Source organism: Aristolochia californica, unplaced genomic scaffold (assembly GCF_029961685.1).
Source record: "Aristolochia californica isolate CCGP_79_NKW_82.1479 unplaced genomic scaffold, dmAriCali1.0.hap1 SCAF_15, whole genome shotgun sequence".
Taxonomy (NCBI): Eukaryota; Viridiplantae; Streptophyta; class Magnoliopsida; order Piperales; family Aristolochiaceae; genus Aristolochia; species Aristolochia californica.
Genome location: NW_027181826.1, coordinates 20,765,093 through 20,785,618, shown reverse-complemented (window position 1 = coordinate 20,785,618; position 20,526 = coordinate 20,765,093). Strand labels below are relative to the sequence as shown.

The 20,526-nt window shown below is 37.4% G+C and overlaps 3 protein-coding genes across 4 annotated transcripts; 1 reads left to right on the top strand and 2 right to left on the bottom strand.

Annotated features, from left to right (window-relative positions):
• Positions 1-2: 2 nt before the first annotated feature.
• On the bottom strand, positions 3-8,121 carry LOC137951415 (protein SPIRAL1-like 1). The gene is made up of 3 exons (XM_068798060.1): positions 8,016-8,121; positions 756-1,002; positions 3-264 (listed from the first exon to the last, which is right to left on the bottom strand). Exons 2-3 carry the CDS (start codon positions 972-974, stop codon positions 181-183), a joined length of 303 nt encoding a protein of 100 aa, XP_068654161.1. The 5' UTR covers positions 975-1,002; positions 8,016-8,121; the 3' UTR covers positions 3-180.
• Positions 8,122-9,121: 1,000 nt separating this feature from the next.
• Positions 9,122-12,823, bottom strand: LOC137951990 (large ribosomal subunit protein bL19cz-like). Of its 2 annotated transcripts, none has more exons than XM_068799022.1 (6): positions 12,675-12,823; positions 12,070-12,221; positions 10,949-11,200; positions 10,315-10,401; positions 10,097-10,230; positions 9,122-9,579 (listed from the first exon to the last, which is right to left on the bottom strand). In XM_068799022.1, the coding sequence occupies exons 2-6, from the start codon at positions 12,205-12,207 to the stop codon at positions 9,474-9,476; spliced, it is 717 nt and encodes a 238-aa protein (XP_068655123.1). In that variant the 5' UTR covers positions 12,208-12,221; positions 12,675-12,823; the 3' UTR covers positions 9,122-9,473. The 2 variants fall into 2 exon arrangements, with proteins under 2 accessions (XP_068655123.1, XP_068655124.1); XM_068799023.1 differs by having other exon boundaries at positions 10,949-11,197.
• A 229-nt stretch (positions 12,824-13,052) lies between these two features.
• On the top strand, positions 13,053-19,740 carry LOC137951989 (uncharacterized). The gene is made up of 2 exons (XM_068799021.1): positions 13,053-13,495; positions 19,490-19,740. Exon 1 carries the CDS (start codon positions 13,094-13,096, stop codon positions 13,490-13,492), a length of 399 nt encoding a protein of 132 aa, XP_068655122.1. The 5' UTR covers positions 13,053-13,093; the 3' UTR covers positions 13,493-13,495; positions 19,490-19,740.
• The last annotated feature ends 786 nt before the right edge of the window (positions 19,741-20,526 follow it).

The window sequence follows — 20,526 nt, the reverse complement described above, 5'->3', positions numbered from 1 at the left end:
AATTAGAACAACAAAAGGGTTGTTTTTTTCTCATAACTTGAAATAACACCCTCAAGAGCAGCTCGAGAAAGTGCTATATTACAAAACCAAACAGATTTGTCTTTTGGAAGCAAGCACAATATTCACCTAGAGGTTTCTGAAAACACCAAGAATTTCCTGAGTAACATTGGCCACCGGTGATTAGTTACTATCACCACCGCCAAATAAATAACCCAGTGAAGAACCACCACCAGGGGCAGAATGAACCTTTGTAGAAGGTCGGTCCTGCAACATGAAACATTGAGAATTAATGTTTTTTTTTCTTCTCTCATTCAAACAGAAAACGTTATGATGTAATGTGTTAATAATCAACATTCCAAAAAGACATATCTAGGAGTACCAAATGGAACATGTTCGACCATGTCTAAGATTCTAGGCCTAAACACAACTGATGTTTTAATAGATCAAAAGGGATCTTCTCCATTTAAAGCCCAACAGACCTACAAGCCTAATTGAATGAAAGTACCAGAGAAACACAGAGGTCCTCTGCAAATGTAATGAACTTTGATATTCAGGAAAGAAAAGCAAGACATAGTCTTTTACGGCAATACATGAAGAGAGCAGAAACTAGATAAAGCCTCACCACATGCTTCTCATCCAATTGTTTACAAACTTTTAAAAATCATTATGTTTTCTGTTCTCTTAAATGTTAGTAAACGTTACCCAGGGAAGAACGTTTTAATAAACAAATGCTAAAGCCATTTGAACATCCATACCGTGATGAAATTGCCACTGTTCTGCCCATCTGCCCGGAAGTAGTTGTTTGCTGGGTCACCTTTTATGCCAGCGGGAATTTGCTTAGTGTTGTCTGTTGGCTCAGAAGGTTTCTGCACAGGTGGCGGTGCTGGATTTGATGCAGGTTGAGGTGCTTCACCACTACCAAAGAGGTAGCCCAGTGAGCTTTGCCCTCCTCCACTACTGACTCCACGACCCATTCTCCCTTAAATTTCCCTCTTTGTAGAGCTAGAACCACAATTAATATAAGCTTGACAGAATAAAAAAAAAAAAAAAAAAAAAAAAAAATATATATATATATATATACATACAGACACACACATAAGAATAGACAAAGAGAATCATGAGTTCCACAATTCGTTTTTGAAATGGAAAATAATTACTGAGCAAAAGGAAATGCTTCACTGCCACAGGTTTCATAATCAACATAAAGGATTTGCTCACATGCGATCATACAGGGGAACAAATAAGCATTGACAAGAAATTGGTTTGAAGATAAGAGACCCTACTTCTCCGACAACCACCCTTCATGCATATACACCAGTTTTAAAATGATGACATCGATTTTAAGATATTTCCAAAACGACAGTTTATAGTACCCAGAACATCCAGATCTGGAAGATCCATGCATTAATTGCAAACTTTGCCTGCAGATAATAAGTTGAAGATGATGACTGGTAGATGGTAGGCGAATCATGTCTATCTTCAGACTAAAACTAGTCTGATTTCCTTGAACTGACCATGAAATGCAGCCAAGATTTAAAGGACACAATGTCCAGCATTTACTACTTGAAAAAGTGCATTCCATCTCACATGGGTCTCAGGACAACTAATCATTCAAACAGATAACACCACGCCCACAACAAAACAAAAGGTAACAAGGAGCCAGATTCTAATCCCTATAAGGTTAGAAACAAATGAGTTCAAACATGGGATTCTCCCAACAGATGAGTTAAAACATGGGATCTTCCCTAGCAGAAACAGGTACCCCAAATTCCGGACAATTGGATCAAATTTACATTGGCCAACAACACCACATGTGAATCCCAAACTCTACTATGTGTCATCCAATATAGAGAACTCGAGTTCAAGGTCTATTTTACACCAAAAAACATCAAGGATCATAACATATACAATTGCTAATAAGACTAAAACCAATTTAACATACCACGGATACATTAGAATCCTACTACAAGAGATGCAGTGGGGAAGACAAGAACACTTGACAGCAACTCAAGACAAAAAGATGACGCAAATTAGTATTGTATCAGAGGCCCCATTTGCATCCGAACCAACCCAAGCACTGATGTGGCACCAAGTAGGTGTTTCCTGCAGTGAGGGTGAAGAGAGAAGAATAGAAGAAGAAGAAGCAAAGAGGGAGAAGAAGAGGAACCGGGGGCAGAGAGGGGAGAAGAAAGGAGCGGGAAAAAATTCTCAAAATCTCTATTAAAAATGAACATTTCAAGCATTGTGCAATGTGAGGGCAATCAGGGTCCAATTGCTGCCATGTGTCTCTCGTAATCCATGTGCAATCGGAACCCGATCACCTCGTCCATTGTACTAGGAAATATTGAACTGCACCACTACTGGTAAAAACAATGTGTTTATCCAAAATAGCATCAATATGTTCCTTATGTGTTGGTGTTATGGGTAATGCAATAGGATCCAAAGGGGTATCAAACAAGGAAGGAAGGGATACGTCAGTGAGGGGGTAGAGTCAAGAGGTGATGAAAAAGGGTCATCAAGAGCGGAGGGATGGTCCCTATATGCCATCAAGTCTTTAAGGGTGTGTTTGGAATACAAAAAAGTTGAGAGAAAAGAAAAGAAAGAGAAAGAGAAAGAGAGAAAAGAAAAGAAAAGAAGTTTTTTTCCTCTTGTTTGGATGCTTATAGAAATTGAGAGAGAAAGTGGAAGAGAAATATAAGTTTTATTGTTTGGATATACGTGGAAAAGGAAAAAGAAAAGAAAATTAGTAAATATTAAAAATTTGATGATCAAGGATGGATCCACAGATATTCTTCCCAATATGAGACTTAAGTGATTGGATCGCTCCCAAAGATCAAATGATGTTTTCTCAATTTGGGTACCAGATTCCGTGGGCCTCGGAGGTTCATCCACTCAAAGTACCAAGTCAAGGTCCATGTACCCCAATGATAGAAGAATTTTTTCCTTCCAATCAATATAATTATCTCCAATCTGAGGAATAATAGATGAATCAAATTTTAAGACAGACAAAGTTTGAAGAACTATAAAATAAACAACAAACTAACTAAAACATGTAATGAAGCCAAATTTTGAATATTTACCCATGTAAATAAATTTAAACAAATAAATTAACGTGTCATTGTAATCTTTCATGTGGGCTTAGATCATAACACATGAGATTTATGTCGCTTTATGTGGGATAAAAAATTTGTCTGTAAAGGAATATTCTAGGCTTGTGGGCAACTACAATTTTTTTTTAATATTTTTATATCCTGATTAAACACTTAAATATAAAATTTACCCTGTGGCGTTAAATTATAATATCTCCATGATTAATCACAATTTTTTATATCATTAACTTTATGTGACTAAGCTTAATGTCACTAGACATTTTCATAATTAAGAATGTTGTGGCAATTACTCAGTTATTCAAATGTAAACCAAATTATGACATCAAAATAATTGACTAAAATTGATGCTAATTATTAACTCATTATATTTAGGTTGACCTCAAATATGCATAGAAAATGAAGTATACATAAAGCCTACATAATTTTTTTACAATTGAAAAATTAAAAAAAATATGCACATTATGCAAATAAATATGCATGCATAATTTTTTATTTTTTTTGATAAAGATGTATTAATAAAACAAAAGAAATTACAAAATTTGAGAGAGCAAGTCCCTTTCAACCAGTGATTGTAGGGTAGCTCCCTGCTTGGCAAGCACATTTGATGCCGAATTTGCGGATCTCGGAATGTAGACCAAATACAAGATACAATTGAGGTAATTTTTAAAATCTCCTTAAAGGTACCCCAATGCCACCACGGGGGAGGAGATGCACACTCACACCATCTAATAACCACTTTTGAGTCTCCTTCAATATGAAGAGGACCGCTGCATTTGTCTCTGAAAATGCGGAGACCGGAGAGGAAACCATGAAGCTCTGCAGACGTGGAGTCGGATATGCCTAGAGGGCCGGCATAAGAGAAAAACTGATTATCAGAATGATCTAAAATAACTCCTCCGAAACTAGAAATCCTAAGATTACCAAGAGACAAGTCATCAAAGTTTAATTTAAGATAACCAGGTGAAGGAGGAGTCCATTCTTGCAAAACCGGGATCTTTGTCCCAAAGTGCATCATAGCCAAATTTCTCTAATTTTCACGGATAGGGGTGCCCAACAAAGAGGAGAAAGATTTCTTAGATAGAAGCCAAGTAGATATATGACCCACCACACAGTCCGCAACCCAATCTGCAGATTCACTTTTTGCATCAAATCGTCTTCGATTACGCTCATTCCAAAGCCCCCACGGGATGAAACTAACACAAGCAGAGAACATCATTTTTCCAAGGCCAGGCAGAAGGGTACCAATGAGCAACTTACTGAACAAGAGTAGATCAACCGCCATGCAGAATTGTAACCCAAACTTACGAAGAATGGAAGTCCACACCTTCCAAGAGAATATACATTGAAACAGAATGTGGCTTGTGGTTTCAGTTTCAAAGTTACAGAATGGGGACAGGGGGTCAATTGAGGGATGCCCTCTTCTTCTAAGCACGTTTGCCAACCGAATCTTGCCTTGGCAGGCGCTCTACATGAAGAATTTTATATCATTAGTTAATTCATATGAATTAAAGATAAATTGCATGAAAAACCAAAATATTGTTTTTCAAGTGATTTAAATATCAATCAGGTGTATCCAATGATAACACATAATTTGAGATGGCCGAATGACAATTTCTCTCAATCTTAAGTTGAGGTTGCGGGTTCAAATCCCACCCTCAACATATTTCCTTTTAGGAGAACACACAAAGGGCAACGGCCTCATAAATTCTTTAGCATAGGTTGAGTACTTTAGTTTGGCGGCATTAAGTTTTTCATTGAAATACACAACTAGATGTCACTCCTAACAATGTACTCCTTATATTGTACCTAGCGTGTTGCATTCTACTTCAAACACTTTAGAGAAGTCAAGTAGTCTCATAAAAGGCCTTTGTCATACATTTCTTGATTTCTTGAAAATCATGAGAGGCAATTTTTTATCACAAGAACTCTCTTTTCTTCATACAATCCACGATTGGATACATGATGGTGTTGAATCCCCTAATAAATTATCAACAGAAAGTGGCAAGACCATGAAAACTACGAACCTCATGGAGAGTGATGGTTCTGGCCACTCAACAATGGTTTTCACATTCTAGGGGTCAACAGTAATGCTAAAAGAACTTACCACAAAAACCAAGAAAATCACTTGATCAGTCAGGAAGGAGCATTTTAGAAGATTGATATAAAGTTTCTCCCTCCAGGGCGTGTGGCAAACTTGGCGAAGATGGCCAAGGTGTTGGTCTTTGGTTTAATTATAAATGAGGATATCATCAATATATACTAAGAACTTGCTAGAGAATGGTCAAAACACCTATATCATCATCTGTATAAAAGTACTAGGTGATTTCAGCAGTCCAAATGGCATGAACATCCATTCATATAGCCCATCTTTTGTTTTGAAGGTCGTCTTCCATTCGTCTCTCGGACATATTCAAATTTGATGGTAACCGCTTTTTGAGGTCTATCGTTGAAAATATAGTGGCACCCATCAACATATCCATCGTATTATCCAACAAGGGAAGCGGGAACAAATACTTCACAATGATTTTATTCATGGCCATAGTCCACACACATTCGCCAAGTGCCATCCTTTTTTAGGAGTAAGTAGGGCCAACATTGCACAACGACTGAAGCTCTCCCTGATGAATCCCTTTTGGAGGAGCTCGTTCACCTACTGCTGTAAATCTATGGCGAGTTGCATGTCACACATAGGTAGCAGTGTATTTGAAAGCTCCTTGGGAAAGGCATCTTGGAATTCCTATAAAATGGACTCAATCTTTGGTGGAGAATCAATTGAGGAATTCACAGGTGCTTCGTGGGCTATCACAACAAAAACTGTAGTCTCATGCAGTATTTCATACTCCAAATCCTTAGGACTAATGAAATGCAAGGTTTTCTTTTGGGAGCTCGATTGTTACATACCTTGCTCAATTGATTTGGTGGCAATAGTTTAAGGTGGATGGTCATTCATTTGAACAACAAAGGTACCATCCCAATCATACAACCAGGTCTTGTCGAAAGTTATATGACCCACATCCATGGTGATTACATCACACCAGATATCTTCTTTTTACTCAAGGAATTGGGGATGAGACACCTTCCCTCGACTGAAATGGAAGTGTCAACGACCCATGAAACTCGATAAGGTCTGGGATGTGGAATGACCTTAAGGCCAAGGTGGGATGAAACAGTATTGATGCATCTTCTATTAAATGATGACTTTACAACCCTTATCTCCACATTTGATGTAAGTATGAAATATAGTAGTTCAACGCCAGTCGTCAAACTCCTTGGGTTGAGTCAATGCACACAGTTTAATATTCAGTTTGTGGGCGGGAGTGACAATGGACCTGATAAAACTCAAAGTGGTCGTGCTTTCTTCACATCTCGTCTAGGATATCAAAGTCGCCAAGGTCAGGTTCGTACTCTACAATTTTCTGATCTTCTGGGGAGTACTCTTGATCCTCGAAGAAAAAGGCCCGAGTGCTACAATTAGATGCGATGTGCCAAAATCCTTGACACTTGTGACACCAAATTCTCGAATTGAATATTGACACCTCTTTCCCAGTCCTTGATGGAGGGAGGTCCGAAATGTGATTCAATATTTGAGAGGGAGTCCCCAAAATTTGCTTTCCTAGGACTTGAGGACTAAGGGTGAGAGACCTAAAAAGCACCGTACGGATGTCTGACCCATGTGTCGGCTGAAACTTGGAGGTCATATGCATAAGCACCTCCATTGTTGTGACACCACAAAGCATCATCTCATGTCTAAAGTAATCGTTCAAGCCCTTTCAGAAATTGCTCAAAGTGATCACCTCATCTTCCATGACAAAAAAACTTGCTCTAATACCAGATTAACGTGGGGTCAGAAAGGTGTTTCCTACAGTGAGGGTGAAGAGAGAAAAATGGAAGAAGAAGAACCGAGGGCCAAGAGGGCAACGGTCGGGTGAAAATTCTCAAAATCTCTATTAAAAAATGATCATTTCAAGCATTACAAGGTTTAAATAGAGACTCAAAACCCTAATTGGCAATTTAAAATGACAAAAATACTCCTGAACAAATGAAATAACTACTCTTAAGAACAATACAAAATGTGAATAACAAAATTACAAAATATCATCTAATCAATCCAAACTGACTCACTACCTAACCACAATGTGGTGGGTCCTGCTGTAGTTCGATGTCTTCTAACATAGACTTGTGTAGGAGGCGTCACACGAATTGTGTTCCCACCAAGTACTTGAACTAATGTCCATCTCAGGTTTTAACAACTATCCGCAGCCGTGTGTCTACTAAGATCCTAATCTAACTTCATACTAGTTTATCATGGTTTTCCACAGATCTAAAGTACTTTTAACTAATACTAAGCAACAGGTCCGAGATCCAAACAAAGGCCATACTTAATACCTCATTTAGCGTCAGCCCACTGATGCTCTCTGAAGACTTACTTAAGCGACAACATGAACCTCCCCCTCCGGAGACCCATCTTTACTAAAACACTGTATACTTCAACAGGAGATAGATCAGCCACTCGTCCCCCATTCCCACCAGCATCTTAATAACAAACCCTAACCCAAATCCCGATTTCCATAATCCACAAAATATTCCTCCAAATACGTCAAAAGCAGCCTACTCGTGGCCATTTCAATTCACAAAACAGAAAGGGACATATTCCAGGCCGCGAAACCAAAATCATCACAATACGCGTAGACATTTCACCAGTAAGAATCAGATCAGAAACAGGAAACACCAATACAGACGGAACAGTTCAATCCGCCAGTTAACCGGCTACGATTCTACACTCACAAGAACAGAAACAAAAAAACAAACCAACACTAGCGAAGTTTCACGTACAAATGACGCAAGAAAACGGCAAAAAACTTCAACATCAGATTAGTGAAAACGGAGAACTAGTGCTTTTCGTACCTTGAAGTTCGAACCAGATCCGATCTGGAGAGACTGGAGATTCGTCGCCTGAGTAGAGTAGGAAAACGTGAGAGAGATTTCTTTATGACAGTGGGAGGTAGAAGTGGATGATAACGTTGTGGTATTTATCGCTTTGGACGTGGTCAAGCGAGTGCGGGCTACGGCAGTGCAGTTGGTCGCTGTGTGACAGCGACAACTCACATGAGTGGGAGCAAAGGGGATCCCTTGACCCGCGGGACTACCCAGAGGGATGGACTCTGGGCGTCAGTTCGTTCGAAGTTTGAAACTTTGAAATAAGGTGGGCCCCGCAGGTTGGGCTCCAACTTATAAAAGTGGACGCTCTCCCGACCAGATAGGATGAGACCGATAGGGATGAGAGTTACAAAAGACACAAAGCAGCTTACATGGAGGGACGAGAATAATCCGATGTGAGAGGTGATGTGCTCACCAACTTCAATATGAATAACCCACTACCTTGAGTACCGTCTCATTTGTTTCTTTTCTTTAGATTGGATTGCAAGTTACAACACCCTAGAATTAGGCATTTTATAACTATAATGTACATGTAGCATAATATCATATCTATTTTATAGAGGGGGTCAATAAAAATATTGACCTTCCCATCTTTGTGTTTGTTGTATACTAGTTTGAATAGTTGAGCATCTTTGCAAATAATTTATTTTAACCATGGTATACAAGTATAATTGTTGCAACAAAGAAATGAGTCTTTGAAATCTAGGCAGGAGTGGAGTCCATGCACAGGAGTCGAGCATTTCAATCGGCAAGATAAAGACTAGAAGCATAAAAGCTAAAAGAAGTCAAACACATACAAAGGAGTCGACCACTATAAACAATGAGTTTCAAATTTAAAAAAGGAGTCCATAACCCTTTTAGTAGGAGAATTGAAGACATGAAGCACAAAAATAAAAGAAGTAGACTCCTTTGTAGAGGTAGAACCGTTAGAAGCAGAACAAGAAGTTGACCCCTTAAAATTGTGAATTTTGAATTAATAAGGAGCCACGGTCACCAGTTTCAGAGGCTGACAACCATAAAAGCAGACTTTATTAAAATGTAGATGCTGATATAATTAACGTACTCCTTTAAAATCAAGTTCAAATCTAGAAGGCAATTTATTGAGAATTGCAACAAGGTAACTGTACAATGTCAGAAAAGCACATCATCCCAGTTTTCAAGCTTTCAGCAGCTTGGACAGGCCAAAAAATGCATTACTACTAAAGAAATCCTCACATATCTCTTACATAAATTGCATACGTTAGATTAAAAGAAGATCTTCTGACTGATGATAAACTTGCAGTTGCTCACCTTCTGCATGTCATATAACATATGAAGAAAAATCCTTTACCTTTTCAAAAATATTCCTTTTAGCATCTCAAAGCCACTACACACAAGCGAGAAAAAAAAAAAAACATAGAGATGTAGCACTGCTTTTATGAAGGTTTATTTCTTGAGAGCATCTGTCATCCGATCCCGTAAGTAGTACAACTTGGCTCTCCTCACTTTCCTCTTGTCAAGTACTTTGATTTCCTTTATGTTTGGGGAATATCTGTGAATAACAATTGTTTGAAGGGATTAAAGTCGGATAATATGATAGTCTTAAAAACAAAATGGTATAACATAACAACATCTTCTCACCAAAAAATGAGACAAATCTTTTTTCATAAGATTTTATCCTGGTTAAATACATCTGAAACATGAGATTGGTGTAAACATTAACCCTCTCTACATAGAAAAATTATCACTTCCACAACTAATGGTCATCTAGTCCTTTACTTGACTAATTTACATATATCTGGCTCGTCAAGTTGGCTCTGGTCTATTGCATTCTGAACACCATGTTTTCACATATTTGATTTAGCTTTAATATTGCACATTGCACTAGTAAAACAAACGAAATAGGTTGTGCTTTACAGTTATGAACAGATCAGCATTTCAAGTTAGCCATGTTCACCATCAATTTTTGTGCTCTAGTAACACTCCACCAAGCCAATAAAATCTTAATTCTCTACTGCAAAATTTTCTGAACTGGCAATAAAGAAAATCAAATCGGGCATGATACTCACAAAGGGAAAACGGATTCTATTCCAACACCAGCTACCAGTCTCCTTAATCTGAATGTTGTGTTTAGACCAGCATTACGTCTTGCAATAACTATCCCTTTCATTTGTGATACGCGACGCTTGTTTTCGGGCACTTCCTGTTCATGTCAAGAATTAGAAGAGTAAATGAATTTAAATCATGGAATTACTACATATCTCGAAAGCCATCAAAGTAATAGTACCACTTTAAGCTGGATAATATAACCGGGCTTTATGTCAGGTATCTCTCTCTCTGCTTTCACTTTTTCCACTGCTTCCTTGTCCAAAATCTGCAGCAAGAATCACCATATCTATGATAAAATCAAAGAGGAATTAAAACTTTCTGATAATATTGGTCAGAGTAAATATTTTTAACAGTAACAAAGTTCAATTATAATTCAACGAGGGAAGACCAATCGTGTGGCTGGCTAAGTTACCACTTTAGGCTGAAGGGAAAGTAAACCAGCTTTAAGCTAGAAAACATAAGTTGGTTTGGTGGGTTCTGCATTTTGCAAAAACATGTTGAATCAAGTACGTGATCAGCAATAACCAAATAAAAAAGGTGTATAAGGCAATGGAAGCACCGGTTAAGGTTAACAATTTTGATCAGCTTAGCACGTTCCTTTGCTAAAATTGAGTGGGCTACAGCCATGGCCAGTGAAAATCAGATTCTAAGAAATATACGATAACAACAATTTAACAAACAGAATAATCAAATTCAGAGAGTTAGGAAAAATTTTGCAAATTGGTTCTGGCTTTCCTTGAAATATCAAAGATAAAAAATAAAATAAAACAATCTTAAAAAAAAAGTAAAAGATAAAAAGGAACAACTGTAACCTGCATTATGTGCTTGGCTGTTTTGTCGAGTCTTTTGAATTTTATCCGTGGGGTGCCACCTAAGTTAGCAGAAGAAGAATCTTGCACAGTAGATGCCCGAGAATCAGCCATTGTTGCTAAGGACCTGAAAGCAAAACTTGGTCCTGACACAATGGACTGGAGGACAGCCCGCAAATTGCTCTTTTCTATTACTGGTGACGAACTTGTACAATAAGATGTCAAGAATCCCTTCGTAGGACCATTTTCACTCTTCTGAAACATTGATCAAAATAGTAAAGAAAACATTTTTACCACTAAGATAGAAGCTTTCAGCCATTTGACATCTACTGCTAGAGGCATTTTTTGTGGAAATACATTCCAGTGAACGGAAATGGAATTTCACCGTAGAAAAAAGAACATATAACACATAAATCCTATTAATGGTGGTGTGATTTGCACAAAAGAAGTTAATTTGGGAAGAGAATGATATCCATAACCAACAAGCTACAAGATACATAATGGAAAACAGCAATAGATTCCCCAAACTTTGAGAAGAACCTGAGGAATGAAACCAGGAGCCCTGATACCTACAAGAGTAGGGCTTGGTTCATGACTAGGATCCGTTACCCTAGGTAGCAAAAGGCGAAGATACATGGGTCAGGCAACCCTTTTTTATCCTCTAAACCAGATGGTTATGGTAAACAAGTTCCACAAGCAAGGAAAATCTCTACCAAGTCATCAAAATGATGCATCAGAAAGGGTTAAGTAAATAAATATGAAACATTACAAACAACTGTTTTAGACAAAAGTCAAAGCATGTTAGCTTGTCTTACTTTTTCTTGTGTGTATACAATGAATTTAATGCAAATTTAAGTAGAAAAAATCTGTTGTATTAGAGCTGCTAGCTCTTATCACATTTTTTAGTTGTGCTACTCAAGAGGTGACAATAGGGGAGCATCGTAGGACAAAAATAAAAACAAACAAGAGAGAGAGAGAGAGAGAGGATAAATGAAAATAACACTTTTGCCTAAGTCTGTAAAGGAGGAGTTTGCATTTACCATAATATAATCAGTGCGGATTACAGGGAAAAAATAAATCATATAAGGACAAAATACTCTGAAACAATAACCAAGAAAACATACTGATGCCACGGAAGAGATTGAAATACACTTGAAGGGCAGCCGAAGTGCAAAGGCGGGGGCCTTGACACAATTAGAGTGCATCGTCTTGAAATTGCTCAAGTGATTTTGAAGAAGATGAAAACTTTTCAAAGACTTCATTCTTCCAATCAGATCTGCAGCAATAGAAACACAATCAGAAATAAACCAGTTTGCTGGTTATTATTGTTGCGATTAGTAAGAACATAGTTCATATTTTAAAGAAAACAGAACTCAAAGCAAATACCTCAACACGACGTTGTAGTTATAAACCAAAATTTTCACGTATACAACACGAAAAAAAGGTATAGAAACACAAACAGAAAAGTCAATACCTCAACATGATGCTAAACAGTATTACGGTAAATTTCACCAATAAACTACAGGTGATGGTGGTTAGTTATACACACCGAACGCCCATAGCAAAAGAAACATAAATGCCTTCTTTCGCCGACAATACAAAAATGGAAAAGTGGCTAACAAACCTCCCAATCATCGGCGGATACAGACGAAATGCAACAACGAGAATCCATCACAGCTAGCACCTAAAAGAGGATAGACAGAGAAAGAACGAAACATAAAAAACTTACATGCAACAGGAATCGCTTATGCCAATGCGCAAATCAAGTAAAGGAGTGAGCAAACAAAGGCAGCCTTTGGCGGCCGGACAAGCTAAGAGGGCGTTTGTCCGCTCCAGAGATGTTTGTACAGTAAGACCTGTTGCCAGCGGCAGAGACCATTCAACACTGCGGGTTAGGGGTGAGCGCATGTTGGGTTAAACGTGTAACCCGACCCGGCTCTGATTTTGGTTGGGAAGGGTTTCCCCTTCGATCCGTCGGACCGGTCTGGGGTGAAAAAAACCTGTTTAGTTGTTTTAGAAGTAAATATAATTTATTTATTTTTTATAATTCTAAGATTATCATATTTCATCTCTACTTCGTGAATTTGAGCACTATCTGTAAGTTCTCTTTTGACCCTCTCTGATCTCATTCTCGCTCGTCGGTCCTCAATGGCTTCGGCCGCTTCTTCTTCGTCCTCCGCCGTAAAGTCTCTGTTCCAAACCCTAAGACGTTATATTAAGAAGCCATGGGAGATCACCGGTCCCTGCTCACATCCCGAGTACAAGAATTCCGTCCCTCGCGCGACGGAGTATCGGAAGTTCTGCCCTGCGACTGCACATGCTAAGGCGATCGTCCCCAGTTCTGACCCCGAAACCGTGTACGATATCAAGTATTACACACGGGACCAGCGCCGGAACCGCCCGCCTATCCGCCGGACCATTCTCAAGAAGGCTGACGTGGAGAAGATGATGATGGAGAAAACTTTTGATGTTGGGGATTTCCCTAGAGCGTATTTGACCACGGCCGTCGTCGAGGATGAGAATGCCAGGGGAGGGGGGTACCAGTAATAGGTGAGGCACTAGCAGTCTATGTCTTGATCATTTTTATTTTCCGTAGCATCGTTTTTGTGCTTGTAGGCTGTAGCTACTTACGTGGTAGAAAGTGTGATGACGATTTCTCTCTGGTCATTTTAGTTGAAGTGTATGTTTTGTTGATGTTTCACTTGATGGGTTATGAGCCTTTATTAGAGTTTGATGATTATGGCAATGATTTTTCGGTTGATATATTTTTTTTGAACAATAAAAATTTATTCTTGACGCTGTGTTTTCATAAGCAACCAAGTTATGCCAATAGGCTTTTGCTTGTTTGATAAGATTTAGAAAAATCATAGTATTGTTGTCAGGGACAAGATGGAGAGAGATTTTGTATCGCAAATGCAAATCTTCTCGGACTTTCTCTTTACTGTTTTGATCACCGTCTCATTTATAAGGAACCACGATTATCTTTGAAAAGCACATAGAAAACAACACAGAACAAAATGAAAGTAAGTAAAATTTATATTGCCGCCACACCCCCCCGCAGTATCATTCCCTCCCTCAGTGCAGATGTGGCATGCCCTCATGCTGCAGTGCTCAGTAGAGCTGTAGGACTTTTATGCAGGAGGCAGCCATGGAGAGATTGGATGTGGGATGTGTATATCAGTATAGACAGGAAGTAATATGAGAGATTTATACTGATATTTGTGTATTGAGGTATAATGTGCCTTGCAGTTGAATCCCTGACCTCATGTTCTGGTGCTTTGAGCGGTGTCAAATGGTGGTGCAAGGCTGTGGGAAGTGGAACTGATCTTTGCAGGTGGGTGGCAGTGCTTCTAGAGTTGGTTTTTTCTTTGAGAAGAATGAAGGTTGAGGTTGATCTCTGATTGCTTTCTTCTTCTTTAGTGTCCTACTTGGAGATTTGGTCATAAAAAATTGTGAGGAGGTGGTGCTGCTGCTGTATGAGACATTCTAGGAAATATTGTAGCTGCAACTGTTGTTTTTGGATTATGGGTTCTTCGGGATGTTTACAGACTACTCAAGATCTTCATGAGGCACTAATTGAATCTATTTATGCCACTGTCTGTTTCAATGCAAACGCCAATTATATGATTAAGATAAAAATACAGTATCGTTTTCAAGGAACAGAGAAGGAGCATTTGCCTCACAAAACTTAAATCTCAGAACTTTATTTAGTTATTTCATTCACCAACTTGTTTACTAGAGACAAAGTTATATTTGGAGTAAAAAACAGAATAGGTACAGAACAAAAAAAAAAAAGGAAAGAGAACTTATGACATTGTTCCCTGCTTTTGATCAGCAAAGTCCCCCATATAGTGGTAAAGTTACTCATGATTTGGCTTCCAAGTCCAACTCATTCCTTACCCATTCTGTTAGACAGTTTTCCTGTCCTAAGAATTATGTTATCTGGTTACTTGATCTGTTTGTCACCTTGATTGTAATCCTCTTTTTAGTAAGTCAACATGCATAGCTTGAAGCCTCGTCAACTGATTTGCTTCCCACCATGTCATAGTCCGTTTGATTTCATAGCAGGATGGTTTGCAATTGGAATTGATAATATGGATGGTTGGTCTGCAGGTACTTAAGGGTTTGTTGCATGATGAGGTTTAGTTTGTTTTTCCTTTGGGTTCTTATGTGTAACCTTAATTTATTTTTATTTAATGGGCATTGAATGCTTTGAAACTTTGAACGAATTGATAAATTTGGGTTCAGTATATGTGGCATGTAATTTTTTGAATGTGGTGACAAACAGCTACACACCTTTTATACCTTGGTGAGACTCTCATTTAAGACGTCACTTTAGAAGCCTCCATATGGCTGTTTAGCCAAAGGCCCAAGTCAATACCATTTATATCAGAGAATTTATATTTGGCATATATTAAATAAAAAGTTTAGAATTTATAGTGAATAGGACCCTATAGACAAATTCCATCTGGGGCCACTTAGCCTTTTGAATCTCAATTGAAATTGATTTCAAATTGAACAAGTGGGTTGGCTTCAAGAAGACATGCAGGATAATTACGAGGAGAAAGGCTAGCAACTTATCTCCATTTTCTTCTTGTGACAATTCTTTGAGAGCTTTGTTTAATTCTTCCATAAGGCCTACTGCAAAAGAATTCAATGGAGCTTTTCTAATGGCTCCCACTATACAAAAAGATTTATTTGAAAGAGTTCTACGATTTTTTTCTTTCTAAGACCAGATATTACTGGTTTTGGAGGGTGATTAGGGGATTGTTAGTCTGGTTATGTATTTTCTTTATTTCTTTGATTCTTTATGCTTGTTCCTCTGTAATTGAGGTTAGCACCTGCACCGGGGGGGGGGGGGGGAGGGTGGGGGTGTTGTACCTCCTGTATTGTTCTCTCACTCTTGAATAAATTCCCACCCACTTTTCAGAAAAAAATAAAAAGGCACCATTAAACAACAGCAAATGATACTCCCCACGTGATCTTTAAAAGCTGGAAGTGGCAAAAAATAACATTGTTAAGTATTTGAAAATGACAGAATAGTGTATATTAGTTCCAAATCTGGAAGTGATTGAACCCTAAAGCTTGAAAAAGAATGGGCTCTGAAAAGGAATACTCTTTCTAGTTAATATATCAGTAGTCAAGCAGTCCATTGATTGTGCATTTTATGAAGAAAAGTGTTGTTTGAGGGCCTTTAAGCTTCCTACGTAGAGATTCTACTGGAGGATGTTGACGGGCTGATTATTTTACATGGTGATCCCATTTCCAAATGTAAAATTCTTCTAAAGTTGATATAAAAGTTGGCAAGTGAAGGTATCATGTATCCCTTGAAATTATATTTAGCAATGAAGAGTTTTCTAAAAGAATATCATGGCTTGTTGGAATTTTAGACAAATCTGGATATGCCTTAGGAAATGAATTAACACCAACCCGACAACCTTACCAAAATTAAACTTTGAAATTCTTTCCAATGCTGAATTAGGGCACAGCTAAAAGATCATCTTTTATTCATGTCTTTTCTAGGGAGGAGATTCTGTTAGAAGGAAGGTCTGGAGGTTACCATCTGTCTTCATTAAACTGATTTCATCTTTTATATTATTCCTCCAAATAAAACATTTTTGTGTGCCATACCTTTGCAGCCACTTTGCCAAAATGGCATTGTTTCATTAACTGGGTGTTTTTATGCACAATCCTTCCATTCTTTTAGGCTGCTGACTGCATTTCATAATCACCAAACAGGAGTTGAAACTTTGTGAGTTCCCATACAAAAGGAATCTCTTCTCCAAACGGACCAAACCCTTGGTTCGGCAGCCACATTTGCATGGCATGGGATGAAAAATGAAATATGCTGACGAAATTTTTTAAGAAAAAAACAGATAACATATTGTATCCAACAACATGTTGGATATTGTCGTGATTAGATCTTTCAATGAACCAGTAAACAATGGGTTCTCTCAAAAATTAGAAAGAAGAGCCTTGGTAATTATGAGAACCCTTCAGAGGTCCCTTGACTTGTAAAAGCCTTTCAGATCAAATAAAAGACCATATGTAGCCAGGGCAGCTTGATAAGATTGTACAATTGTCTCTCCTTTACCAATGTTTTCTGCTGTTATTGTAAAATTTTGGATCCTTACTACAACATATGAGTGTGGACAAGCGTTATATTTGTCTTTTGCATCTTGGTTACTCACAAAGAACACCTCAAGCCTGTGGTGGGACTTGAACCCAGGACCTCACACTAAGAGACCCCCCAAGTGGCCATTGAGGAAGAGTATATTTACTGCATGTCTTGAAAAAGCTGCATAATTGAGTATTTTGAACCAAGTGGTGCTAGCTAGAGTAAGTTATCTGCACAGTTTTTAATTTTATTTTCTTTCCTTGAAATATCTCTTTCTGCTGATATTTGTGAGGCTGGTTTTATTTGTATTCTACAATTTTCACTGCATTAGGATATAAAGCACTGGAAAAAGAGTAGTGTTTGTTTTATGATCAATTACCTCATGGATTTGCTGTTAAATATTTTTGTAACTTGTGAATTTTTTGAATCAAGTGTACTATTTAGCTTGTGGCAGTTTAATGGCCGGGAAATTTGATCTTTAGGCTGTGATGCAATTCCCTAATTGCCCACCAAAATTTGCACAAGGATCCTATACCCAAACCTTACAACCATAGAGGAGACAGCAGGAGTATCATCTACGATATTTCAAACAACATGAATTTGGGACTCTAGAGAGAATGGGTTGAACACTAAGTGCAATTTTGCTTTCTGTATACTTACTGCTGAAATAAGTTGCTGTTTTATATTTCTTTTAAGTGGACTCTCTTCTGTCTTGGTTGGAGTTTGTTCCCTTTTTTTTTTAAATAAAATTTATTTTACATCATATTCAAACCAAAAAAAAAGAAAGAAAGGATGTTGTTATAAATATATCCAAACACATTTAGGCTATGAGTTCTTGTAGAGTTCTGTACCATTCAGATAATTGTAGGAAGCTTTCATAAAAAAAAGTTAATTGTAGGAAGCTTGCATGCCTAAGCATAATGGGTTCTTAAAGTGAAACAAATTCAAACCATGAGCCAGGCCTTTTATTTAAAGTGCTCAGACAAAAATGCTAAATGGAGGAAGTTAGTTGCTGCCAAGTCAGATATCTTGATCCAATTATACGTGCAGGCCTTATCATAAAAATAGTTTCCAAATTTATGATAAGTGGAATATTTATCAAATTCTTTACAGACAAGCATCTAGTAAAACTTTTTCAATTGTTTTAAGAATGTGATGCTCACTGCTGATTTTGGAAGAGGAGTTTTGAGCTTGGGATCTTCAAATGAAAACTGTATCAGATGATGAAGCATTGGAGTTGGGCTGCCTTCTTGCCACATTTTAATAACCCTTCTATCAGAAGAGTGGGATATGACCTATTGGTTTCGAGGGGAGACCCTCCAATTATTTGCTATCTCCTCCCAATGTCTTCTTGCTTGGTTTGGACCAATCCTTTAGGGAAGCGAAGTGTTATGGCATTCCGTGGCTCTATTTTTTATGTACATTCTTTCGTGTGATGAACAGTAAAATTTTCACTATTTATCAACTAAAGAAGAGGGCAATTTTTTGGTCCAACATACGTACAAGCTGTGAATGTGGTTGACAACTTTGTGTCACCCTTTAGCTTAAAAGTTTTGGCTGCAACCTTTACCAGCCTGGTTTTCCTTTTTCCTCTCATCTTTTCCTTGTCTTCTGGAGCAATTGGTTGTCGCCCCTTGTCGGAAATCTCTACTGGTAGCTTTTCTGCTGGCATTGTTACCCAAGTGTCTGGAAAGAACATCATAGTGGAACTTCTGAAGGGAAAACTTGCACTATTAGTACAGTCATTGTTATGGTACCCTTGCACATTTTGTTTAGGATAAGTTCCAGCTCCTTAGCCCTAAGCCTAACTCCATTATCCATGACAATCAGTTGTTCATCCTGGGCTCCTCTGACATTGGCTTATGCATCAGTTGTTTTCGTTGAAGTTAGAAAATTTTAACTTTTCCCTATTTTTTCATTTGAGCTTTGAACTTAATTGCTTAAAGATCATTTTTGCTGCCATAGGCAAACAAACAGGAAAAACATTTTTCATTTGACTAATTTTCATATTGGAGAATTTTTCTAACAGAATTCCCTTTTGACCAGTTTTCTTTTCTTTTTTTGCGTTGGTGCCATCTTAGGAAACAACGGTAAAATTAGTTATGATGTTTGTGTGTACACTAGAAATAAATTATTTTTTATAAATAATAAAAAGTATGGTTAAAGTAAGATTTAAGTGATCAAGAACCACTTTAATACTTCTTGATTTATTTTCCTAAAGTTTCCTATCTGAGCAATTGGAAACTCATTTTATCTTTTTTTTACATTTCTTGAAGGCATGAAGAATCAAGAAGAATTAGAAATTTTTTTATCCCAAAAAAATGGCACAATTGTGGGAAACATTTTTTATTGCATTTTTTTGGTGTAAATTTTCCCTTTGGCACAAATACACTCTTAAATCTTTTTTATTTTTTGCATCTTGTTAGGTTGGGAATCGCCTCGACTTCAGTGCTCCAGTGGAGGGCCTTGCTATATACATCAATTACTTGCAAATTGTACTGTATGGTTTTGCAGGCACCGGATTCTTATCAGCTGTCTTTTTCTTTTCCATTTCTGCTTGGATTGCTTATGAACATTGTGCAGTTCTAAATGTGGAAGGAGTTTGGAATTCAGAAATAAAGCACATAACCTGTAAACAGCACCCATTGATAGATGTGATTGTTTCTTTATAACATCATGGGTAACTTGATCCATTGCAGTAGAAATCAATAACTGAATTTAAACTCTACCCAGCTACTCTGACCGTTCTAAGTCTGGGCGAACTGTTAGGTTGAGAAATCATAACCTGAAGGATATTTTGAAATGGCTCGGATATGTTTCTTGGTATCATGAATGGATTTATCAGCGTTTGTGACGCTAAATTCCCCTTTAAATGCGAAGTTCTTTGTTTATGACAACAGATTACCTGAAATTCATGATTCTTCTTCTGATTTCTCCAATGGCAATGCATCTCCTAAGCAGCAAGAGACTCACCAAGGCCAATAAGACTTCTGCATTTGAAAAATAGAAGCACCCTTAAAGGAGTATTAGCTGCCAAGCATTTCTGTCTACAAATTGGAAGTAAGAATAAGGAATAAACGAGCAAATTTTAACTAGTGTAGACACGAATATTTTAACTTAATTATTTTATCAAGTTAGATTATATATTTATTTTTTAAATTTAATTTGTCAAGTGTTATTAAGGTGTTCTTAACTTAATATTTTGTAAATATATGATGTTTGTGGAATTAAAACAGCACAGAGTAGAATTCTTTAGATTTTGGTGATTAATATTTTTAAAATATTTAATTTAAGAACATAAAATTGTTGGACTATATAATCCTTTTTTTGTCATGGTCTTAGAACAAAATTTCTTCCATTCAGTGAAACGAAATTAATGATATTATTTCTTTTATTTTTTTATGCTTTACAAACTATAAGATTCATTTTTAGTTAAGATTATTATTATTTTAAATTTTTTTAT

Excerpts from the sequence above, each read along its gene's own strand:
- LOC137951989 (XM_068799021.1), top strand. The coding sequence starts at position 13,094 with ATGGCTTCGGCCGCTTCTTCTTCGTCCTCCGCCGTAAAGTCTCTGTTC.
- LOC137951990 (XM_068799022.1), bottom strand. The coding sequence starts at position 12,207 with ATGAAGTCTTTGAAAAGTTTTCATCTTCTTCAAAATCACTTGAGCAAT. Across the intron at positions 10,231-10,314 it reads ATATTATCCAGCTTAAAGTG|GAAGTGCCCGAAAACAAGCG; the intron begins GTACTATTACTT and ends TGACATGAACAG. Across the intron at positions 9,580-10,096 it reads ATAGAATCCGTTTTCCCTTT|ATATTCCCCAAACATAAAGG; the intron begins GTGAGTATCATG and ends TGTTATTCACAG.
- LOC137951415 (XM_068798060.1), bottom strand. The coding sequence starts at position 974 with ATGGGTCGTGGAGTCAGTAGTGGAGGAGGGCAAAGCTCACTGGGCTAC. Across the intron at positions 265-755 it reads ACAGTGGCAATTTCATCACG|GACCGACCTTCTACAAAGGT; the intron begins GTATGGATGTTC and ends TTCATGTTGCAG.